At 43.9% G+C, this 21,143-nt stretch overlaps 1 protein-coding gene across 2 annotated transcripts; it reads left to right on the forward strand.

The window, feature by feature from the left end:
• Nucleotides 1–4,509: 4,509 nt before the first annotated feature.
• Nucleotides 4,510–19,425, forward strand: AP3M2 (adaptor related protein complex 3 subunit mu 2). 2 transcript variants are annotated; one of them, XM_024108230.3, is made up of 9 exons: nucleotides 4,510–4,530; nucleotides 6,428–6,776; nucleotides 12,145–12,316; nucleotides 12,841–12,978; nucleotides 13,605–13,690; nucleotides 14,568–14,701; nucleotides 15,599–15,806; nucleotides 17,039–17,183; nucleotides 17,679–19,425. In XM_024108230.3, exons 1-9 carry the CDS (start codon nucleotides 4,526–4,528, stop codon nucleotides 17,777–17,779), a joined length of 1,338 nt encoding a protein of 445 aa, XP_023963998.1. In that variant the 5' UTR covers nucleotides 4,510–4,525; the 3' UTR covers nucleotides 17,780–19,425. The 2 variants fall into 2 exon arrangements, with proteins under 2 accessions (XP_023963998.1, XP_005286524.1); XM_005286467.5 differs by lacking the exon at nucleotides 4,510–4,530 and adding an exon at nucleotides 5,220–5,485.
• The last annotated feature ends 1,718 nt before the right edge of the window (nucleotides 19,426–21,143 follow it).

Consider the following 21,143-nt stretch of genomic DNA (forward strand, 5'->3'; position numbering starts at 1 on the left):
AAAATGTTCAGAATTTGTCAGCAAATATGTGTGTGACCTCTAGTGGTTAGGGCACTTGCTTGGGAAGGAGAAGACTAAGGTTTGAATCCACACACTGGCTTAGGGATTCAACTCAGAGCTGTACCCTCCTAGATGAGCATTCTAACCACCAGGCTATAGACAGTTCTGAGATGAGTCACTCTCAGGTTCTCCTGTGAAAGGTATTTTACTTTGTATAAATACTTAAATATTCATTGGGCCAAAGAGAGAGAGAGAGTTAGTGAAAATGACAATTCCCTGGTGATTAAGCCTCTCACTGTGAGGTAGGAGTTGTGGATTCAAATCTTCTGTCTGCCTGATTTAGAGGAGGGATTTGAATACACATCTCCCACATCCCAGGTAAGTGCTCTAACTGCTAGGCTGATAGATGGACAGACATGCTGTCTCTCACTTCTCTGAAGCTGGCCCAAACTAACTTGGTCACATTTATGAATAGTTTCAGCTCAATCAAAAGTGTATTTTTGGCACATAACATATTTGTTGAAAAAATGTCATCCTACTTCACTCTGATGGAGGAAGGTGGGTTGCCCAGTGTGGCTGTCAAGAGACCAAGGATTGTTAATGCCTTCAGTGCTGCATTAGAACGGGGGAGACTACAAGGACTCACATTGTTGTCACCTTCATTGCCATATATTCTGTGTTGTCGTGTACAGCATATTCAGTTATTTACAGTAAGGGTACCAAATTAATTCTGTTGAGAAGACAAATTGCTGTTTAAAATTATTTGTTTTTTTGTGCACGCAATTAACTGATTTGTTGACAAAGTGGTAATAACCATGCAAGTTACATGCTCAGTCATGTACCTTTATTATTGTAAAATATGGCTCATGATGTGATTCAAGAGTTGCATCCCAATTAGATGACTAGTTCACATCTCTTAGAGCTGTTATTTCAGGCTGTGTACAGATTCAGGAAAACCACGCTGCCTCAGTTAGGTATAGGCTACACATGTTTCATATTTTTAAGATTTTCTTTACAATAGTAAGAGCTAGATATATGCTTCTTTTAATGAAAACTTGCATTCTGCAAAATCTGAATCTGTCATATAGGCTGAATAAATAACAGAAACAGACCATATCTGTCTCCTGGATCCTATGTTTAAAACCTGTTTGAGTGTCTTTTAACAGACCTATGTTACTAAAAGTTTTAAATTCAGAATAAATTAATAGTGTGAGAATGTATCTTAGTAATTAAACTAACTAAATAATAGGTAGATGACTGTTGCATCTAACAGTGATGTCACGGTGTCATGTGTGTTCTTATGTAGCTGTATAGTCCAATCCGTGAAGAGCAAGATCACAAACAGATATCACACAGGAATGTGCAGGCTCCCTCTTGATACTTGGCTGTCTTTTTGATCGATTTTTCACATCTGTCTTCCTCAAAGTGTTTACAACCTTTATGGATAGTTGCTTTCCATTCAGATCTGTCTGTGGCTCTGTCTTCAAAGTTATCAGTAGTTATGCTGCATGAGGTGAGATTCTGCTGAAGTGTGAAGGGCTTTCATTGACTACCCCTCTTGCATTTTCTGAGTTTCAGCTCACTATAGAAAAGTTTTGTTGGGAGTCTATCATCGCCCATTCTTATACTATGACCTGCCTGTTTAAGCAGAGCTTTGATTACATTGCCTTGTTGCTGGTTGTTTTTTGCTTTTTCAAGGACTTTAATGTTTGAGACTTTGTCTCATCATTTTCAGAGTGGTAGCCGTTTTAGTCTGTACCAGCAAAAACAACGAGGAGTACTTGTAAAAAGAAGAACAGGAGTACTTGTGGCACCTTAGAGACTAACAAATTTATTAGAGCATAAGCTTTCGTGGACTACAGCCCACTTCTTCGGATGCATATAGAATGGAACATATATTGAGGAGATATATATACACACATACAGAGAGCATAAACAGGTGGGAGTTGTCTTACCAACTCTGAGAGGCCAATTAATTAAGAGAAAAAAAACTTTTGAAGTGATAATCAAGCTAGCCGAGTACAGACAGTTTGATAATAAGTGTGAGAGTACTTACAAGGGGAGATAGTCAATGTCTGTAATGGCTCAGCCATTACTTGTGGCACCTTAGAGACTAACAAATGTATTTGGGCATAAGCTTTTGTGGGCTAAAACCCACTTCATCAGATGCATGGAGTGGAAAATACAGTAGACAGGTATATATATACACAGGACATGAAAAGATGGGAGTTGCCTTACCAAGTGTGGGGGGTCAGTGCTAACGAGACAATTCAATTAAAGTGGAAGTGGGCTATTCTCAACAGTAGAATACCAAGGGAGGAAAAATCACTTTTGTAGTGGTAATGAGGGCAATGTAATCAGGGTGGCTCATTTCAAACAGTTGACAAGAAGGTGTGAGTAGGGGGAAATTAGTACAGGTCTGTCGCATCTTACACGCATTTAACATGCGCGATTTCAGCTTTACGCGATTGTCAAAAACAAACAAACAAAAAGAGAAAAATAACAATTTTAATACTGTACCTGTAGTGCGGGCGATTCCGCCTGCCATTAAACTCAATGTAATTTTGACTATACGCGGTTTTCGCTTTACGCACTAACCGCAGAACAGAACCCCCCGTAAGATGAGACAGAACTGTATGGGGAAATTAGCTTTTGTAGTGACCCATCCACTCCCAGTCTTTATTCAGGCCTAATTTGATGGTGTCCAGTTTGCAAATTAATTCCACTTCTGCAGTTTCTTGTTGGAGTCTGTTTTTGAAATGTTTGTGTTGAAGAATTGCCACTTTTAAGTCTATTATTGAGTGTCCAGAGCTTTAGAATAGAACAGATATAGCACACATGAAATTTTACAAGATACTTAATGTGTTTGCAGTAAACTGTCCATGTTTCACATGCTTATAAATGGGGTGCTATCTCTGCTGAATTGTATATCATAGATTCATAGACTCCATGGCCAGTAGAGAGCACTGTGATCACAAAATCTCATCTCCTGTATAACACAGGCCATAGAATCCCCCCCACCCCGCCCAAATTATTAGAGCTCATTTTTTAGAAAAACATCCAAGCTTGATTTAAAAATAGTCAGTGACTGGAGAATTACTCAGGTCGTCCCATTTATTCTTTTTAAAAACTGGCTCAACTTTAGCTTTCTTCCAGTCTTCTGTGCTCCAAGACTTATTGAAAATCAATATTAACGGTCTAGTGAACTCCCCCGCCAGCTCTTTTAAAACTCTTGAATGCAAGTTATTTAGACCTGCTGATTTTAAAATGTCTAACTTGAGTAGCTTCTTTTTAATATCTTCCAGAGATATTAGTGTAATGGAAAGAATGTTATCATCATCATAGGATGAGACTATGTCATCTGTTTTTCCCCAAATACAGAAGAGAAATATTTATTGAACATGTCTGCCTTTTCTAATTATTATCAGGCTTCCGTGAATTTTTCTTTATTGCCCTTGGCCTGTCCCTGACTTTTACTAAAAATATCCATGACAAAATCTTAGCCTTAATCATGACTGCAGAAAGCTTATATTGAGAAAAAACTATATTTGTGGTGAGATATTTCAGAATATGGATGGGAGGAAACACTGACACTGGAAATAACGGGGGTGCTTCTATTTTAGCTTTTGGTAGACATGAAGGAACAGAGATGTGCTGCTAAAATTGCAGCAACAGGATATCCTGTCTGAAAGCAACAGCATGTTTCTCTTCCCAGACCTTAGAAAGGATTTGAGGGAGGAACAATAGATGTTCTTGTCAGTGTTAATGGAACAGTATCTGCCATATTCCATGAGCAGGAGGAAACACATTTTGGGGAGCGCTCTCCAGATCCAAGCACTACAGGAGAAAACAAGGCCTACACAATGTGAAACTAGAAGAGATATAGAATGGGAGTGGTGGGAACAACCAGCTGGCCAGCCAGACACCCACAGAGAGAAATGGGGGTGAGAGGAAGGGAGTCAGCTAGTTTGTGTGTTCCACTATGAGTTTGTTACTGGGTTTCTTTCTCATTGTGCTGCTTTTATATCTGAGTTGTCCACCCCCACCGGAGAGACAGACTAATCACCAGAATAAGGTGAGGTTATTTCTGTGCAGCCTCTCCAGCTGTTGCATCTTTTCACTAACCAAGACTGTAAGCTTTTGGGGGCTGGGGCTTATGTGTGATTATTAGAGAGACAAGGTGAGTGAGGTAATATCTTTTATTGGACCAACTTCTGTTAATGAGAGACACAAACTTTTGAACTACACAGTGCTCTTCTTCAGGTGATTATAGCACCCAGAACCATAGGGCTACGAAGGATACATGACTGAGCCCTTTGGGTACTATAGTAAATTCCATTGTTACTGATGCTTGTGATGGTTTTTCTTAAAACCCCAGCTGTTGGAGGGCTGTGACTATATGAGAATCTTGGTTTTCATTTACCTCTAGAAAAAAATGGAAGTTTCCAGCCCTCCTGCTTGCAGAGAGAAATCTGAAACCGTGAGCTGAGCACAGAAATGAGAAAGAGCAAGGACAGGCTTAGAAATGAGGTGAAGAAAAAGCACCCATTTTAAAAAATGGTTTGAAGGTGGGGTTGACTTTTGACTGTTGGCCATACTGGGTGATGTTGAATGTAGGGTGATCAGATAATAAGTGTGAAAAATCAGGGCGGGGATGGGGGGTAATAAGTGTCTATATAAGACAAAGCCCTGAATATTGTGACTGCCCCTATAAAATCGGGACATCTGGTCACCCTTGCTGAATGCCTGTTCATCTCTGACTGTGTGAGCTGTCCTTGCATGGCACTCCGGTCCAGAGACCTGATCAGGCTCTGGTGCCTGGTGCTATACCTGTCCTTGGCTCAGTGCTGGGAAGAGCTGGCCTATGCCCCCCACAGCAAGGAGCGGGGGTACTCTGCTGACAGGTGATGTCTAGCAGTGGGGGCAGAGCTCTACTTTCAGCAGGGAGGGCGCAGCCCAAGCCCATTGGTGCAGAAAGGCGAGGAAGGGCGAGTGAGCTCAGCTGGTGCCCGCAATATGCCCAGGACCAGTAGGGGGCGCAGTCTGGTTGGGATGGCGGAGGTCCGGGGAAATGCTCTCTTTGTGCAGCAGGGCCCGGAGCACGTGGTCGCTCGCTCTCGCACTGGCCCTCTGTCCGTCGGGCGGACTCCCGTCACGCTGAGCCGGGGGGTGGGGCGTTGCTGGGGCCGTCCTAGAGTTTGCACCAATCATAGCGCACTGCCTGGGGATACGCCAATCAGAGGCCCGCGCACCAATGTCGTTCTTGTCGTAAGCAATTTGCCTTTTCGCAACCTATTCGTCGTAAATTGGGGCGCAAGTCACCCAATCAGAATCCTCGGGGCGTCACCGATCCAGGCGCGTCGGGGCCGGACCAGTCTTTGCCGCGGCCATTCGCCGGGGCTGGGGGCGGCTGCTCTGCTGAGGGGGGCGCCGCCAAGGCGAGGGGAGCGTCCGGAACGTGGTGCGAGCCAGACAGACCTGGGAGGTGAGTGGCGCCCTGCGGCCTCCTGGTCCCCTAGCGCCCTCCCCCCGCGGAGTCCCGGAGGCTGAAGGGGGTTGGCTCCGTGACCCCTGTCAGAGCGGTAACACCAGAGCCCCACCCTGCGGGCACAGCCCCCTCCGCTGTCACATTGGTGACGCCAGAGCCCCTCCCTGCGGGCACAGCCCCCCTAGCCGTGTGGCCCCCACTCAGGGCTACCTGTAGCTTAGCTGCAGTGAGTGATGGTACCACATAAGGCAGGAGGGAGCTCCCGGAGGGTATTATGACTCTAAAAAAAAAAAAAAACACCATGGCCCCAGACAGCCACCCCCTGTGACTTGGTATTGTCCAAACAGGAGGAGGCTACACAGGGAATGCACAGGCTCGTACGGAATCTCTACATCCAGGACCACAACGTGTTTTACAGTGTCGGGGTGGTGTCATTATCTCTGTCTTAAAGCTGGGGAAATGGAGGTATAGAGGGAAAGTGACTTTCTCAGTATCACCCAACAAGTCAGTGGCACAATTAGGCCAGTTCTCTGGTATGAAGTTTTGTTGGTTAGGGGTGTGAAAAAAAATACAGACGGCCAGCATAGCTATGCTGGCAAAACTCCAATATCCATGCAGATATGCCAATAGAACAGTGCTCTTGTCAGCATAACCCCACCACCTCCTTGAATGATGTTAACTATGCTGACAGAAAAATTCCTGGTAGCGTATGTGGCATATACATTAGGGGGTTCTGCCAGTATAGTTATCCTGGCAAAACATTTGTAGTGTAGACAAGGCCTCAGGAGCAGAATCTAGGTCTCCTGACTTCTTTAGACACAAGACTATACTCCCTCCACACAGTCTAATTACAAAATTCAAGCGTGTGCATGTTGTTACTTTCTGTAAAATTAAATAGCGTCGAAGATCAACTCTTGAATGGGCCATTTTGTTTTCTAGGATCAAACTACTGCAGAACAGGGTCCTGTTGGGTAGGCAAAGTGTTTCCAGCACTTGTACTCCCTTGGGTTCAACCATGATTCACAGCCTCTTCCTGATCAACTCCTCAGGGGATATTTTTCTGGAGAAGCACTGGAAAAGTGTTGTCAGCCGCTCTGTTTGTGACTACTTTTTTGAAGCACAGGAGAGGGCTACAGAGGCAGAAAATGTACCTCCTGTGATCCCCACACCTCATCACTACCTCCTGAATGTTTATCGTCATAAGATTTTTTTTGTGGCAGTGATTCAGACAGAAGTGCCACCCCTCTTTGTCATTGAATTCTTACATCGGGTTGTGGACACTTTCCAGGTGAGAAAAGCAGGACATTATGTTTCTTATTTATCTATCACTTGTACATTCACTGTCTTATAATAGTAAAGATCGCCTTGCAGCAATACTATGTTGTTCATTAGGACTGCCACAGAGAGTTTTTTCGCAGCAGTGCCCTTTCTCTGCATGGCATGCTTTGCTTGGCTGGTGTAGACCAACAAAAGTGGATTTATAAATTAGGTCTCTACCATTTAGTTGTTTAATGTGCTCAACTACAATTCCTTGAATTCACATACACAATTTAACACAACAGATCATTTTTTTCAGCAAGAACTCAGACAAAGGTAAAGCTCTTTCAGTGCAATTGCACCCCACTTCATGCTCTTGCCGAGTCAAAAGCAACAGAGGGTCCTGTGGCACCTTTGAGACTAACAGAAGTATTGGGAGCATAAGCTTTCATGGGTAAGAACCTCACTTCTTCAGATGCCATCTGAAGAAGTGAGGTTCTTACCCACGAAAGCTTATGCTCCCAATACTTCTGTTAGTCTCAAAGGTGCCACAGGACCCTCAGTCTGAATCTGTAAAAAGCAACAAACACGGCTACCCCTCTGATACTTGCCAAGTCAAAAGTCTGTAAAAAGAGATAGGTTTCACACAATGGCTGAAAAAATCAACAAGCTTGAGCTCTTTCAAATCCAAAGTCTGCCTCTGAGAACATCCTGTCACCTGACATGTAAAACTGGGGACTGTTAGCTCAAATACACTAGCTGATATTAACTTTGGAGATTCACAGCAGAGCATGCATGGATGATGCTTCACTTAGTCAACACCTAGCCATTTAGTGCTTATACAGTAAATCAAAGTGAACAACTTGAATTGTACTTGCAAACAAATAGACATTTGAGATCATATAAAACAAATTTCCATTAATTTAACAAAATAACCCTAACATGATGATAATTTACAACTTTGGGGTTTGCAGGATCTTCTGCAGGGTGGAAAAGGGTATTAGATAGTGCTGAGAGTTAACTCAATAGCCTTTCACCTTTGCAGATCTGGGACTTAAATCCTGCGTTGGATCATAAAGGAGCTGACTTTGTCAGTTTCTTTGTAACTGAATATTTTTTTCTTTTTCACCAGGACATTCTATTTTATTGATTATAGTGGCAGTGAAGTAATGAGTGTGGAGGACTGAAACACACAAAAGTTCTGAAAGATTGTGATGATATGGTTATATTTAATTTAAAAAAAAAAAAGGAACTCTGTTAAGTTACCAGTAATTTGCTTCCTCTTTTGTCTGTGTCCCATCATTGTCACTCTGCTCATGAGAAGACCAGGACTGGATCAGCAGCGAGGTGATTCCCAGTCAAGATGCAGCTGCACTAGAAAAACAGGACATCAGGATCAACTTATATTTGCAAGGGTTATGGCATTGTATGGGCTGTTACTTACCGTATGTTTATCCCAAAGTGGAGTTGCTTCCTGTGGGATTTTTTTGAATCTAATTTTGTTCTAATTGGACTTTTCTCCCTCAGAAGGAATTTGGGCAACTAACTGTATTTCTTTCAGATAATGGAGTGTTATCTTTGGATTTGGTTTCTCTGAGTTTCCTGTAGTGAATTTAAAGTACAATCTTGTTTCACAGAAAGATGAGTCACATTAGAGTTGCCCCAGAGCGTTGTTAATATTCAGAGTACAGTGGTAGTGGGATCCTCAGGCAATCTGGGGAAGGAAAGCAGACATCATGTTCTGCCTGCAAAGCTCTGAATCCTGTGATCAGAATTTGAGGTGTCCCATGACCAGAGTTGCAGCAGAAGAGAGAAAATAGGAGCCTTTAGTAAAACTTCTTTATCATGTGTGCTTTGCTTCTGAGCACTATAGTCAGACACATGAATTCAGATGTGGGAGGTGTGAGTGGGGAATGGGATCAGAAATTAGGTAGATTCAGGGATCAGACTGGTAGGTGGAGCATGAAACTTGATGGTACTCTTCCAAGCCTTTCCCAGAGGAGATGTTGATAAATTGGAGAGGGCTTGGAGAAAAGCCACGAGAAAGACAAGATAAGAAAAGATGCCTTATAATTAGGGTGACCAGATATAGGGACAATCCCGGTTTTTGGAACTTTTTCTTATATAGGTGCCTATTATCCCCCACCCCCTGTCCCGTTTTTTCACAGTTGCTATCTGGTCACCCTACTTATAATAATGATAGACTCAGAGAGCTCAGTCTACTTAGGTTAAAAAAGAAAAGGTTACGGATGACTTGATTACAGTTTTTAAGTATTTTCATGGGGAACAAATATTTGGTAATGGGCTCTTCAATCTATCGGAGAAAGGTACAACATGATCCAATGGCTGGAAATTGAAGCTAGACAAATTCAGACTGGAAATAAGGTGTACATTTTTAACAGTGTAATTCACCATTGGAACAATTTACCGAGGGTCGTGGTGGATTCTCCCTCACTGACCATTTTAAAATCAAGATTAGATGTTTATCTAAAAGATCTGCTCTGGGAATTATTTTTGGGAAGTTCTGTGGCCTATGTTGCACAGGAGGTCAGACTACATGATCGTGGCTGTCCCTTCTGCCCATGGAGTCTGAGTCTGGAGCTATTTGCAATAGATTGTACAGGTTGTTCAGAATATGATTGCTCATGCTTATTGGGCTTGTGCTGGGCTCCCCCTCAGATGGAGAATGTACCCATGGGTTCTTCATGTTTGGCTTCCCATTCATGAGGCTCATGTGCCCCAGGAAGCTGCTTGAGCTTGGCTCTCTTCTGGGAGCTCTGCTAGATTCTTTGGACTTGGCTCCTTCTTGGTTGTGGGGGCTGGAGAGAAGTGGCACTGTTGTTCAAGCTCACTCACAGCAGTGCCAAAATGAGTACATTATTCAGATGGTCATTCTATGATTCTCCCCCCCCCAACCCGTCTTCCTTACAGGCTTTGATGAGCAGTAAAATAGTTAATATTTCAAGTATCAAAGTTATCATTGGCTGTCTGAGTTAGTCAGATAAATGAGGCAGTTCACACCTCTCAAGGGTACCTCTACACAGCCGGCAGCAGCACCTTCCAGCCCAGGTTGACAGGCTTCATAGAATATCAGGGTTGGAAGGGACCTCAGGAGGTCCCCTAGTCCAACCCCCTGCTCAAAGCAGGACCTAATCCCCAACTAAATCATCCCAGCCAGGGCTTTGTCAAGCCTGACCTTAAAAACCTCTAGAGAAGGAGATTCCACCACCTCCCTAGGTAACCCATCGCACTGGACTTGTACTGCCTACTAAAAATAGCTGTGCTGACAGCACTTTGAAATTGAGGCTGGGCTCTGAAGACCACTACCCTCCCTAAGCTTCAGAGCCTAACCTCCAGCCTGAGCTACAATGTCTACAACATCTATTTTTAGCACAGTAGTGCAAGCCCATGTCTGACAACCTGGGTTGGGAGGCTTGCTGCCACAGGTTGTGTAAGTATATTCAGATCTGTTGCACTAGTTACTCAGGTTGCATTCTCAAGACTGTCTCAACAACCATAGTAGCTAGACACTGAGTTTTTTTTTTTTTTTTTTTTAGTGAAAACTTAGGATCTGGAGAATGAGAAACGAACAAGAAAGAGGTGCAGGTGCACTTCACTGCATACTAGCTGTATAAGAGCCCTGGATAGACACACACATACCACCAGGGCAAATATATTGTTAGAATATTTTAACATTTTTTAGTACCTTTCATTACAAAGCATCCCAGAGTACTTCACAAACTTCATAGATGATAATACTTGGCATTTGCATCATCCTTTTGTGTATAAAGCGTTGCCAGTGTATAGATAAAATAAATATGCATGAGCATGTATAATAGCTTAACCCCTACTGACCTGCAACCATCTCTTGGATGGCACATGGTAGCTGCTTAACATCACACAGGTACTATGTGACAGTTGAGGATAGGAAAAAGAAGAATCATCTCTTCAGTTGATATTTGTGAGTGGGGTGGGGTAGAATTAGGTAGGCAGGATGATGTTACACACATCAGAATTTTGGCAAAATAGCATAGTAACACTCTTGCTTTTATGAAAAATGCATTGGCTTTCTAATAAGCATGCATGGTCAGGAGCTTGGTTTTACTGAAAGATGACTTCTTAAGCCACACACAGCCCCTAGCATCAAGCTGTGGCATTGATTTAATGCTCAATCAAAGGGAACTGCTGAATCACCAACACTACTTCCTTCTTGGGGATCTCCCATCCCAGTTGCTAAACTGGTAAGATTTGATGGGCTCACAGCCTGATTTTGTTATGCTCTGACCAGAAATTGTAATACTGTTAAATACATGTGGGGGGGGGGTGGGAAGTGAGAAACAGTGAAGGAAGCATAGCCAAGCTGTACCAACTGTCATTGAGTGTCCGAGTGACTGAAGCAGATGCTGGGCTGGGGATCTTCTATTATTCATGCTACAGGTTTCTCTTTTTACCCACTTCTCAAGATTGCATGCTGGGTTTCTGCCATTCAGAAGGAGAGAATTGCTTCTCAGGCTCTTCAACAGATTGTGGAATACCAGACTTTTGCTCTCAGGACCTAGTGTTAGCAGACCATTCAAGTTACCTTGGGCTTTGTTGGCAGTATATAAGAATCGGAAAGGGCATTGGGGAGAAAAGACCGAGAGCAATGTGGGAGGGAGGCACTTTAGAAATGTCAGTTGGTGAATGTGTTTCCCTGTAAAACAAGACCAGGTAGAAAGGAACAGCATCAAAATCAGCTTGCTGTAGTTTTCCAGCTCTCCCCTAGCCTTCCCCCATACAAGAGATAGACCTTGTATAAATAACTTACAACTTTCTTTAAAAACTGAAGTGAGTTACACCAGTATAATAATACTGTGTTTTGCAATGTGAGTAACAAAACGAAGTGGAATAGCTGTGTCTCAAGAGGGGGTTGTTCCCCTCAAGCAGCAGGACTATAGAGTCCTGCAGGTGAAGATTCGGATGTGTGAGAAAAGCAGCATAGCTAAGGCCTAGTCTGCACTAAAAAGTTAAGTCAACCTGGCTATGTCGCTCAAGTGTGTGAAAAATCCACATCCCTAGGTGACGTAGTTAATCCGACTTGACTCCCGGTATAGACAGTGCTAGGTCAATAAAATAATTCTTCCATCGACCTAGCTACCGCCTCTGGGAAAGATGAATCACCTACAGTGATGGGAGAACCCCTCCTGTTGGTGTAGGTAGTGTCTACACTGAAGAGTAAAGTGGCACAACTGCAGTGGCGCAGCTGTGCTGCTGTAGCATTTCAAGTGTAGACAAGCTCTAATACTTGGCTCTAATTATCAGACCCATTGGTCTCTCACTTTTAGCAGCATTAAAATTCACAATTGTTCTTGTGAATATGCTTAGTGGGGAAGGTGGGTAATTGTGTCTGTTTCACACAGGATTATTTTGGTGTCTGCTCGGAAGTAGTAATCAAGGACAATGTGGTGGTGGTTTATGAGGTGCTGGAGGAGATGCTGGACAATGGATTCCCATTGGCTACTGAGTCCAATATCCTGAAGGAGCTGATAAAACCCCCCACCATATTGCGAACTGTTGTCAACACCATTACAGGTACAGGGGAGTGCGGAGTGGGAAAGGGGTTGAGTCATTGTGATGATCCTTCTGCTGAAGTGATTCCAAATGCTGGGGAGGGAGGAGGAGAAGTTGATATTCTGACCATATCCTCCTAACCTCCAGTGTAGCTGTTGTTGTAAGGGAGCCCATGTTAGCATATTGGCATTGGGGTAGTCCAGTTTCCAGCATTAGACATAGGATCTCCTTTATCTAAAAAGTCATCTGCCCGCAATGGATTGTCCTGCACTCTAGTCAGATCCATGAAATGACTTTATGGCCAAGGTTGGTTTCCTAAGTGGACTGTTCCTCCTCCTCTCATATGAGGGGTTAGTGGGAGGGGTGGCAGGAGAGGTAATGCTTGGTGAATTCATACTATGAGTCATTGGAGAGTGACTGTGCTCTTATTTAATGAGATTGAGGACTTCAGGAACAAATCAATATTCTATATGGGTGAGGACCGGGGCTTCTTCTGGGGCTTTGGTAGCTGCTTGTGTTCATCCTGATCTCTTTAACCCTTCCAGGAAGCACCAATGTAGGTGACCAGCTCCCTACTGGACAACTATCAGTGGTGCCATGGCGACGTACCGGTGTGAAATACACCAATAATGAAGCATATTTTGATGTAATTGAGGAGATAGATGCAATCATTGACAAATCAGGTATGAGCGTTCCTTCCAGTTAAGGCTGAGAGATCTTGCTCTGGGAGTGCCTAGAGGGAGAGGATGTGTATTTTTCTTAGAGGAGGGAGGAGTGTTGGAAGCTCTTGGAAACTGTTCTCATTCTGACCTCTTGACAGCTTAGATGTGCTGTTTAGTCTTAAGTTTCTGTAAAGTGTCAGTAGATTCAAGCTGTAAGGCCTGAATAGAGTTTGTCTTGGGCACTGAGTAGTCTTGTCATCTTCCTCTGCTCCTTTATGAAACCTTTATTACCAACTCTACATCTGAAAATAGAAGGTGAGAGGAAACCTTTGTTCTTGAAATTACTTCCTTAATCTTAGTGCATCTTCCCATAGGTTCACTGGAGGTGAAGGCTGTCACTGTCAGCTGTAAAGTAGGTGAGAGCCCATATTAGCAGTTCTCATTACTCTGGTATCGTCTCTAGATGACATTAGGAATAGGTAGGCTAGTGTACTGAGCAAGCTAGAGGCTCCAGAATTTTATGTAGGGTTTGGTTTTAACTCTGGTTGTTCGCTCTGTGTTGCAGTCTTCCCCACTTGTCCAGGATGAATTTCAATCAGGTCCACAGTTGCCTTCCATAACCTGTTTTGTTTTACTTCCTATTATAGGTTCCACAATTACAGCTGAAATCCAAGGGGTGATTGATGCTTGTGTTAAATTGACTGGAATGCCAGACCTCACCCTCTCTTTCATGGTAAAGTTCAAGGAAAGGGGTGATCGGTCCTCTTGATACTGTATAGAGGAAGTGCAGGATTCTTTAATCAAATAGCCTTCACTGGGCTCCTAGGTGCCTCTAGCTATGACAGATTCCAGGAATACCAAGTAGAGAAGGGAAGAAGGAATGCATATGATGAAAAATCTCTATAAACATCTACAATTTTGAGTGGGGGAGGGGGGGTGATGTTTGTTAGAAGTCGCCTACAACAGTGTGTAGGCTCACTTGAGCGCCAAGATGTAGCACTGCCTAAGGCAGCTTTCTCCCGGGGCTCATTTGTAATGAGTTCACATCAGGGTAGTTATTTGACATGACTAAGTAGATAGGCTTTTTATACGCTAGGATAGAATTACCACCACTATAGGTACACCTGTTACACAAATATTAAACAGCTTAACACTGCTACAGAACAGAATGGGAGACATTTGCCAACTGTCATGTGGTAAATAAGCACCCTGATTTTCACAATAAGCCAAAAATCAAGGTAATCCCATTTCAAAACAAGGCCAAAACAAGCCAATCCCTAAGAACCCCACCACTCTGTGTGAATAGATCCTCCCGGTGTGCAGTCTGGAACTATGGTGGGCCCGCTGTGCACCCCTGACTCTCTCCCCCTGCTTGCGGGAAACCGATTTAAAAAAAAAAAAAAGCTACAAGCCAACAAGCAACTCACAAGCCAGTTAAGCCAAAAGCAAGTCCAATTTCTGCGTTTTTTTTCACGGGTTTGGCATGTCTGATGGGAGAATGTATTGTGTGCCACGTGGCAGATGCTTGAGGTGGGACACGGGAAAGGAACAAGAGGAAAGAGCATAGACAGATTCCTTTTCATAAATTTTGTTGGTTTCTTGGACTTCAGAACCCCCGGTTACTGGATGATGTCAGCTTCCATCCATGTGTCCGTTTCAAGCGCTGGGAATCAGAGCGGATCCTCTCTTTCATCCCACCAGATGGAAATTTCCGATTGCTCTCCTATCATGTCAGCGCTCAGAAGTAAGTAGGGAATTTAGAACTGAGGGTTTTCAAAATCTGGACTTTCGTCCCTTCCTGCCCATTGCTAAATAGGGTCTCTAGAGAAGGATCACTTGCTTCCTTTGCTGAGTGAGGAGCTGGGAAAACTAGTGCTATTTTTTAATTTAAACTCTTTACTCTTTGAGGCAATAATCTTGCAATTTCAGTTCTGCAAGCCAACTCTGTCCACGTTCCAGTGGCAGGTGTGTAATCTACGGTTGGGACAAAGTAGGCAGTAGTGTCTGTCGTCTATTTTAATTCATTATACTAATGAGGCTCCTTAAAATAAAGTAAAATAATAGCATAATCCAATGATGTTGGTGTCTGTTTTAATGGAACTGGTAGTTTTTATTCCAGCAGTTTGAGTTTCACCATGAAAAGATGCACGTCTTGGCTCTAGACGCTGAAGCCATTTATTAGACTTGGTTGAGCAAAGTGCATCTTGAAACCTGCATTGTATAGAAAAGAGCAGAAAGGATGACGTCAGGCTGCAAACACACTTACATAGTCCAAGGCAGTGCTGCTGCCTTTGCTTAGAGCAACTTGCCAACATGGTCCCATTTTGCAAGAAAAACCAGCATCCTTCACCCCCGAAGCATGTTCCAAACAATAATTAATCTTTGACACACCAGCAATGTGAGGAAGTGGGAAACTGAGGTGCAGAAAGATTGTGACCTACCAAAGGATATGGTTAACAGAGCTGAGATGGCATCCTGACTTCCTGGTCTGGGCTTTAGCTATGATACAACACTCATTTTCTTCCTCCTTATGCAGAAGGAATGTCTTGTAGTGTTGGCTATGCAGGGCCTGGGTGATGATTGTGGAATAGAAAGTGGTGAGGGATAGGTTACAATAGCAGTGACTTGTCCTTTGTTTCAGCTTGGTGGCAATTCCTGTCTATGTTAAACACAACATCAGTTTCCGTGACAGCAGCTCATTGGGACGCTTTGAGATCACTGTGGGACCCAAGCAGACTATGGGAAAGACTGTAGAGGGGGTGATGGTCACCAGCCAGATGCCAAAAGGGGTCTTGAACATGAGCCTCACTCCCTCACAGGGAATGCACACCTTTGATCCAGTTACAAAGGTGAGAGAAAAGGATGCAGTGGGATTTTCTTGTAGCCTGATGTACATGGGCCACTCTCTTGGTAAGAACATAAGACCAAAAGTCCATCTAGCCCAATATCCTGTCTTCCGACAGTGGCCAAACTGCATACACTGCTTTCTCTGGGTTTTGGCCTAAGATCTGGAGGAGAGCTTCTTGTCTCAAGAAATGTCTCCACTTGTTTGGCCCTGAGCATCACTCCCAGCAGAGCCTTCCCTACCTGGAGAGAGCCCCCTGCCCTGTACTGAGAGGAATTCTTATATAGTGGGCCAAAACCAGTCACTTCTGCCCATTGTGATGCAGACTGATCAGCTCAGGCCCCTGAGCAAAAGCCAACTCCCTCTGAATTGGGATGGGCAATACCATGGAAGTGGAGATGGGGATTATCTCCTGCAGTAAAACACCTGATTTTTGGTCACTCACTCCTGGGTGGAATGGGAACAGAGTTACAAGGATTGTAATGCTCAACAAGAAGGATTTTAATTTCCTTGCCATAAGGTCTTATTAAAGGAGATATACTTATTTTTATTAGTTTGTTTATTTTGGGTCCGTTTGCCCAGATTCCTTTACAGGGAACATTTGATGCCCCAACTGGGTGAAAGTGAGGTGGAGTCTCACTGGCAGTGCCAATCCTGGCCACTGGGGGGCGCACTCCTTTAATCAGACCCACAGTTTCACCATGCAGCATTAAATCCTCTTCATGGCTTGAATGCAAAGAACCAAATACTGGGATGGGCTGAAAGCATCATTATTCAAAACCATCAATGGGATGGTCCTTTACAGCAGTGGCTCTCAACCAGTGGTACGTGTACCCCGGGGGTAAGCAGAGGTCTTATAGGGGGTACATCAGTTCATCTACAGGCTACGTAAAAAGCACTAGCAAAGTCAGTACAAACTAGAATTTCATAGAGACAATGACTTGTTCATATTGCTCTATATACCATACACTGAAATGTAAGTACAATATTTATATTCCAATTGATTTATAATTGTATGGTAAAAATGAGACACACAGCAATTTTTCAGTAATACTTCTGTATTTTTATGTCTGATTTTGTGAGCAAGTAGTTTTTAAGTGAGATGAAACTTGGGGGTATGCAAAACAAGTCAGACTCCCAAAATGGGTACAGTAGTCTGGAACGGTTGAGCCACTGCGTTACAGGGCATCATCATTACATCCATCTATCTCAATACCTTCTTTCTGTCCTTTGAAGTTGCTCTCATGGGATGTAGGGAAAATAAACCCCCAGAAGCTGCCGAGTCTGAAGGGGACTATGAGCCTTCAAGCTGGCACATCCAAACCTGATGAGAATCCCACCATCAACCTTCAGTTTAAAATTCAGCAGCTGGCTATCTCTGGTAAGTGGCTGTCAGCCTGGAGCCTGCACAGTCCTATTCTACTTCATGCACTGGGTGAGCGTATGTCTGACATACAGAATGTGCTTCTGGATGCATATGGGGCCCTGTGAGTGTCATGACTGGGTTTTCGATCTGAAATAGTCTCTGTAGTTGGAGTACACACTGGTGTATGCTTGGGGGATTGTTCATACAGTCTCTCCTGACTGCTGTGTGGAACAGCCTGTCTGTGCCCCCCTTAATTCCTCTCCCTCTCTAGAGCTCTGTAAAGCATTTTAGGGAAGTGTACAGCGTGTGTGAACAATGTTGTTAAAGTTGGGGCAGGTGGTGACCAGCAGCCTATGTCCCTTTGCTTTCCTTCTGTTTTCCAGTATTGCCTGCATGTTGTTTCTAGCTTTTGTGCTCTCTCAAGGCCTTTCCCCATCATCTGTGGCAGTATTGCAGCTCTCCTCCAATCCCCAAAGTTTCACTGTCTTTTCAACTTTTTTTTTTTTTTAGGGCTGAAGGTGAATCGCCTGGACATGTATGGGGAGAAGTACAAACCGTTCAAGGGCATTAAATACATGACCAAGGCTGGCAAGTTCCAAGTCCGAACTTAGAGAGCCCAAGAGTGAGGCAAGAACCACAAGCACTTTCTTATTTCCTATGTACCCAGTTGTTGGATCCAGCCTCTGCCCGCTATCAACCCCTTGGGGTTGCTCCCTTGCCTTTTTCTAGTTCCTCCAGGGATGCCAGTACCTAGCGGATTGGGAATGGCATATACAGGGAAGAGCAGGACTGACCTGAAACCATCTCAACTTTAGCTGAGTCTTACGTTCTCAGGTGGGGTCAAAAGAAAATAGGAGAAATGTTCCAGTCCCTCGGGGCTGCGGGTTCAGATATGTCAACTCAGTTCTTACCATCCTCAACCTGCTTGGCAAAGGACACTCTGGAGGCCTACTCCCCTTGTGAGCCCCCTACCAGGCATTGCTAGGTTGGCTAGCATTTCTATGCAGATCGAACAAGGTTCAGTTAAAGAAGCTGGACTCAAAGTTTAATGGTTTAGAATTTGCTCCTCTCCCTAACTGGCAATTCCTGTTAGAACTGGAAGGAGAGATAGGATTAGTCATGTGAGAAGGGGTCAGTTGGAGAGGCAAAGGGAGATGGAGGCATTTCCTTTCCAGAAATGGGAAGAAGGGAGCAGGAGCCTGTTCAGAAGGTGCACAAGGGGAGTAGGGAGGAAGTTGGAAGAGTGAATCTGGTTATCTCTTGCTACATAGAGCTCTCTTGATCATTACATGTCTTGAGCCTCTGAGAATAGACTGGAAATTCCCAACTAAACCTAGCCTTATGCCCTGCCAAGAGCTGACTGGAGCAGGGATTACCTTGTGATGTCTGAAGGATGGGGCTATCTGAACATGCTTATTGTCATGAGACCCTGCTTCTCTTCTATATTCAGTATTTGGGGGCGGGAAGGTTTCTCTTGGTTCCCTTGTTGGGAGTGGGGGAACAGTTGTGTATATAATTATTTAAGCATCTTTATGAAGTGATGTCTGATGGCAACCCTAACTGCTGCTGAATGAAGAGGATAGGCTCTGTCCTGGCAAAGTGTGGGGTGAGAGCGATGCCTCTCTCCCTATCTGTAACAATGGCTGTGGTGGTTCTGCTGCTCACTGACGTGTTTGTTTAAGGTCCTGTGTCCTGGTATCTGTATGATGTTTTTGGCTGTATTACCTGATTCCACTCCCTGCCTTGTTCTGCTACTGTGCCGGTAGACTCTAGCCTCTGTTGTCATTCCTCTGGGGCCATCTGTCCTACGAGAGACTGTCACATTTGTTCCCATTCCAGCCTGTGCTGCACAGAGTAAAGTATACATGGACAGTGTGCATATAACTCCAGGTTGCCCATCATGTGCTCTTTGGCCACTGAAAGCCATATGTGCTCTTCTGGAGCAACAGAACTTACCTGTGGACTACTGAGCATATGACTACATAACCCGGAAAGCTTCCTTGGCTGTGCAGTCGAGCACACATAACCTGTGTGTGTGTGTGACCAAGAGGAGTGACACCCACTGTGGGATAACCTACATTCTGCTCTGATCTGTGTGTGATGGATGTTTGTAATGGGTGAGTGGTACCTCATTTTTGAATTACAGATTCCTGTACAACTAATATGAATGCTACTGCAGTGTAGCCTAGGATCTGAGCATGCTGAGTGCAAATGTAACAGTTCTACCGGGGTATTAATAAAGGTCAATTTTACCTGTTGTCTGTGTTCAGTGTTTTGTCTGGGGTTCAAAAGGGATGTAGAAGGTGTGCATGGTTGAAGCTAGATCATGCTAACTGGTCTTGGATGATGGGGACCCCAGTGAGCTGATCACTGTATCAATATCTGAATTTTTCCCAAGTCAGCTAGCTACCATGCTGAAATTAATTGGTTTATTGGGATTACTATTTCTGATGGCACCGAAAGATGTGCTATGCGCCTCCCAAAACAGAAGACATGGTAGGTACCTCATTATAAAAGACAGGATGTGGCTGATAGCTTATTCTCTGTGAGGCTCTGAGACTCTAGATCTTATTCACCTTCCTTGGTCTAACATATCTTGAATTTCATAGATTCATAGATTCTAGGACTGGAAGGGACCTCGAGAGGTCATCGAGTCCCAGTCCCCTGCCCGCATGGCAGGACCAAATACTGTCTAGACCATCCCTGATAGACATTTATCTAACCTACTCTTAAATATCTCCAGAGATGGAGATTCCACAACCTCCCTAGGCAATTTATTCCAGTGTTTATTTGGTGACCTCTCTACAAAAACCCTATCAAATGGGTCTCTTGCAGCCTGCCTGGACTGTCCAGGTATGCTGCAAAAGATACCTGTTCAATATGTTTTTTGGAGAGGGCTGAGTGTGCTTCCCAAAATTATGAAGGAATAGGAAGGAGTTCAGTAGGTTTCTTGTCTGGCTATGTTCCTGTTGAAATAATTACTTTAATGTGGTTGGGATTTCATTGTATTGTATGGTTAAATGGTTTGTTAGGATGCCTAGAGCCTTGGATAGGCATTTTTGTTGTTCATAATCTAAATAAATAAATACCTCCATGAAGAGATTACAAGCTAATGTAGAATGTAGGGCCAAACAAGGCACCAAGTAGAGGGGAGGGAAACATTTAATGAGTTTACTGTGATGGCTAGGACGTGACTTGGTGGAGGAAAGGAAGGTGGGATTTTAGGCGGCCTTGCGGTGTATTTTAATTAGAATAAATGTCTAGCTGGCAAACTTTTGGTAGGCAATGGGCTGGAAGTTCTTGAGGAGTTTGAATGAGATGTGGGTCTTGGCTTTGTAGACCTGTTAGTGAAGGGTGAGCTGTGCATCAGAGGCAATAGCAGAGTGGTAAGAAAGTTGAAAGGAGAAGCAGAACAAATGACATTGAGGCTGGCATCAGTAATGAGGCATGGGAATAATGCAATGAGAAATAAGGTCTGTTAAGTGCTTGAGGGCACACTAATGGAAAATCTTGAAGGTGAGATAAATTAAGTTGAGTATGATGTGGTCAGTGACAGGTCAGGGAAATGCTATTGCCAATGGTAGGTTGTCTTTTTAATAAACTAAAGATGGCACCATGGGCTTCCAAGGAGACTGGAGAGGAAGTACCCGAGATAAGAGAAGGGCCAGAATGAGAGTGCTACATATAGAAGTTGAGTCTTGGAGCTGTTGTGGAGGAATAAGTGGTAGTATTTGGACACAATCTGGTTGAGGGAAAGGAAGGTGTCAAGGTTCCCACTCTCTCCTCAGGCTAGAGGCCTTAGTGACAAACAGTGGAGGAGGCAGGGATTTTGGGAAGAAAGATGGGGAGTTCACTGTCTTGTCCTTATTAAACTGACCACAAGCCATCCAAGAGATGTATGTAACAGGCTGATATGATGGATTGAATGGAAGGATTCGTTAATTCCAAAGTCAGAAGGGACCATTGTGATAATCT

Source organism: Chrysemys picta, chromosome 2 (assembly GCF_011386835.1).
Source record: "Chrysemys picta bellii isolate R12L10 chromosome 2, ASM1138683v2, whole genome shotgun sequence".
NCBI classification, from domain to species: domain Eukaryota; kingdom Metazoa; phylum Chordata; order Testudines; family Emydidae; genus Chrysemys; species Chrysemys picta.